Source organism: Gossypium hirsutum, chromosome A12 (genome assembly GCF_007990345.1).
Source record: "Gossypium hirsutum isolate 1008001.06 chromosome A12, Gossypium_hirsutum_v2.1, whole genome shotgun sequence".
Classification (NCBI taxonomy): domain Eukaryota; kingdom Viridiplantae; phylum Streptophyta; class Magnoliopsida; order Malvales; family Malvaceae; genus Gossypium; species Gossypium hirsutum.
Genome location: NC_053435.1, coordinates 44752847 through 44756349, shown reverse-complemented (window position 1 = coordinate 44756349; position 3503 = coordinate 44752847). Strand labels below are relative to the sequence as shown.

At 31.9% G+C, this 3503-nt stretch overlaps 1 protein-coding gene across 2 annotated transcripts; it reads right to left on the bottom strand.

Annotated features, from left to right (window-relative positions):
• Window positions 1–1195: 1195 nt before the first annotated feature.
• LOC107933913 (receptor-like protein 44) lies at window positions 1196–3144 on the bottom strand. 2 transcript variants are annotated; one of them, XM_016866216.2, is made up of 2 exons: window positions 1863–3144; window positions 1196–1612 (listed from the first exon to the last, which is right to left on the bottom strand). In XM_016866216.2, exon 1 carries the CDS (start codon window positions 2754–2756, stop codon window positions 1953–1955), a length of 804 nt encoding a protein of 267 aa, XP_016721705.1. In that variant the 5' UTR covers window positions 2757–3144; the 3' UTR covers window positions 1196–1612; window positions 1863–1952. The 2 variants fall into 2 exon arrangements, with proteins under 2 accessions (XP_016721705.1, XP_040940028.1); XM_041084094.1 differs by having other exon boundaries at window positions 1196–1596.
• Window positions 3145–3503: the final 359 nt, after the last annotated feature.

Here is a 3503-nt window from a genome sequence, read left to right as displayed (position 1 = left end):
TCTTTATATGCCAGCATAAGATATACGTGACATGCCATATATTATTGTCTAATTATTCTGCCAATCATGCTAGTTTTTTACTGTGCAAATAGATGATATTAAAAAAAAAAGAGACTAATATACTCTTTAATTTAATCCGACTATTAGTATAAGTAACTTCATAATATTCTTATTTAAATAAAATAAAAACAGAGAAAATTCAAGTTAGAGGTATATAATGGTGAATCACTAAAAACTTACTTACATGTTTATTCATTGTCAATAAAGAAGACAAAGTTGTCTTTGATAAACTTAATCAAAATCTTAAAGGCTATAATTCTAGACTCTCATACAAAGGGTTTAACAAATTGATACATTTCTTGTGTGGCAAAAATATTTAAATACGTTTATGTTAATTAATTTGATTCTTTTTTCAAAAATTTTGTGTTGGTATAAATAATGGATCCATCACTATACCATAGGGAATTTATTAGTGTCTAAAGATTATAAGTAGGGATCAACTATCTTTTTTAAATTGGTAAAGATTTTTTCAGTTTTATTTTTAATTTTAAAATTGCATAAATTAACAGTTTTAAAAAAAATTAAAGTAATTTAATCACTATTAATTTTAAAAATAGAAAATTAAAGATAATTAATCACAATGTTAATATCTTCTATCAATTATATATTATTTTGACTGGTATAATATAATAACAAATTTAACTCTTAATGTTTTCATATTTTGTCATTTTGGCCTCAATTCTTAAAAAAAAAAAAGACGACAAATTCAACTTCAAGATTTACATATTTATATAATTATTGCGGGATAAATTTGTTAAATTAAGAGTAAATTGACAGAATGTGTAAACTTTAAAGGCTAAATTTAGTATTATACCAATCAAATACAATTGATGAAAAAATATTAATATTATAATTAATTATCTTTAGTTGTTCACTTTTGAAATTGATTGTGATTAAATTAAGAGAAACCAATTTACTCAATTTCGAAATTGAGAAAGACAAAAGTATAAGATGTTTTAATTGATTTCCTTTGCTCTAAAATTAACTTATTAATCAACTGATGAATTTCCCAAAGACAAAAGAATATTGATTGAAGGAAAAGGAAATCCAAGTCCCTTAAGCAAAAACCCACACACCATAATAATGCAGATCACTCATTTAATTGATTCAAGAATAAGTAAAATGAACTTTATGCTGGTGAAAAGTAGATTCCAAATTTCCATTTATCACAAAGACTAAAACAGAGGTTAATGATGAAGTAAACATGGGGTTGTCTAATTAAAGTAATGCCACTACTTTATTAATTGAAGTTACCCAAATCTAAAATTCAAGTACAGAGTTAGTTAAAAGCATTCCATTTAGAAATTAGACGATAATACAAATAGGCATATGATGTGAAGATGTTGGTCTCCCACCACCTCACACGAGAAAAAGAAACCCAGCTAAGTTCAAGTGCATTTTTTAATAAATGCAAGGATTTTTTACATCACAGTCCCCACCATTTCTTCTTCTTTTATCTATAATTTAGTTTAAGCCATTGCCACCAGCAGACCAAATTCCAGGGCGCAGTTCTTTCATTCATCATCCCCACTGATTCTGCAATTTATGCAGACTAAAGCAACAACAAAAAAAAAAACCAACAATTGGAAAGCGTATACACTAAATAAATAACTGCACTATTACGGATCATGTTTGAATTGCTTTATACATTGGTGGATGATTGTTGAAAGTAAAAATTATAGAGAATATCCTAATGAAATAAAAACCCAAAAAAATTCTAAAAAAGGAACACAGAAAGCTCTCCAAAAAGGAAACAAAAATAGGAAGAAAAAAAAAAGAAAACTTCCCTAAATAAGACATACCTGGAAGGCTGGAATTTTTCGAGTTTTTTTTTTTTTGGAAGCATTTGAGTTGAATGATGTTGAATAACAAGTTAAACCCAGATTAAGGTTTCAATAATCAGGCATATATTGACTAACTTTGCCTTCTTCGGCAGCCATTTTTTCCTCTGTAATCTTCAACCAAATACAAACCCCAGTAAAACTTAGTACCAAGCTAGCAAGTCCACTTCCCAATCCGATTCCAACAATGGCTAAAGCAGACAACCCTTTGGTTTTCATAGGTGCCAAAGGGTACCCATAAAGATCCTTATTTCCTTCAAAAGAAGTAGCATTGAACCTTGGCAAAGCCCCACTCCTGTTCCCTAAAGAAGCTGGTATTGGCCCTGAAAGCTTGTTGTAAGAAACATCAAATGCCGACAAACGTGCTAGAAGGCCTAATTCTTGAGGAATCTGACCGGTAAGTAAATTGTCATGAAGATCAATGACGTTTAGATAAGCGCACAAGGTAAGCTGCGGTGGGATCTCTCCTTCGAGACGGTTTGATGAGAGATTGAGCACTGCCAGGTTGACTAAATACTGTAAATCTTGGGGGATGGTACCGGAGATGGAGTTTGAAGATAAGTCGAGCGATTGAAGATTGGTACAGTTGGAAAGAAAAGGAGAGATGGAGCCTTGAAGGGAGAGGTTGGTGAGGGAAAGCTTGTAGATTCGACCATTGTTACAAGTGGCACCGGGCAGATAGGAAGTGAAGCCGCTACAAGGGTTTGCGAAGGTGGATTTGGTCCAGTTTTGCAGGTTCTTCAATGGGTCTTTCAAAGTTTGGCTCAAGTGAGTCAAACACGCCTCGTCGCTCGGATCTGATGAAGCCCATGGAAGTGCGGCGCTCGTTAGGAGCAACACAATTAGCAGACCCATTAAACAGAAACCAAAAGAAACAGCAAATCTTGGGTGAAAAGTAATATAAACTTGGTGTTGAAGGAGGATTCCTCCTCTTTTTTTTTTTTGTTGGATTTTCACCTAATCCTTGTGTTGTTCACTATTGTAATGGTACAATCATATAGACGTTAAAAGCAAAGAAAATGATAGAAACAGGGAAGAACAGAGAGAGAAGAAGAAGAAGCAGTGGTGTTTGCATAAAATTCCCTGTTGTTGTGTTTATAATTTATAGGCGCAGGTTAGAAATCCAAAAGGAGAGAGAGGTTGAGGAAGGGCTTGGTGAAAGTGAAAGAGTGTTTAAAAAAATAGAGGCCAAAGCCAGAGGGAGAGAGAGAGTGAGAGGGTGGGGCTGACAGAGCTGCGCAACTGAGGCCTAAGGATAACGACAACACAGATTATAAAGCCATTGTGCTTAAATATTAAAATAGTCATACAACAAATGTCAAATTTTATGTAAAATAATTTATACAACTTAAAACACCATTATAACCCATTACTTAGGGATTCAAGTCTGGTACCCATTTAAAATTTTCTATAAAAACATGTAAATAAGAAGTTAAAGTTTTTTTTTCATATGGATTCAAAGTTTAGTATTTTTAATTGTTAACTATAGTGGTGTAGTTGTTTATCTTATTTTTTAATCATGTGGTCAAGTGTTTGATTATTAATCATAAGAATAAAATACATTTTATGATCAATTTTTCTTTTTTATATATAAGATATACT

Coding starts and splice junctions, on each gene's coding strand:
- LOC107933913 (XM_016866216.2), bottom strand. CDS start 2,756: ATGGGTCTGCTAATTGTGTTGCTCCTAACGAGCGCCGCACTTCCATGG.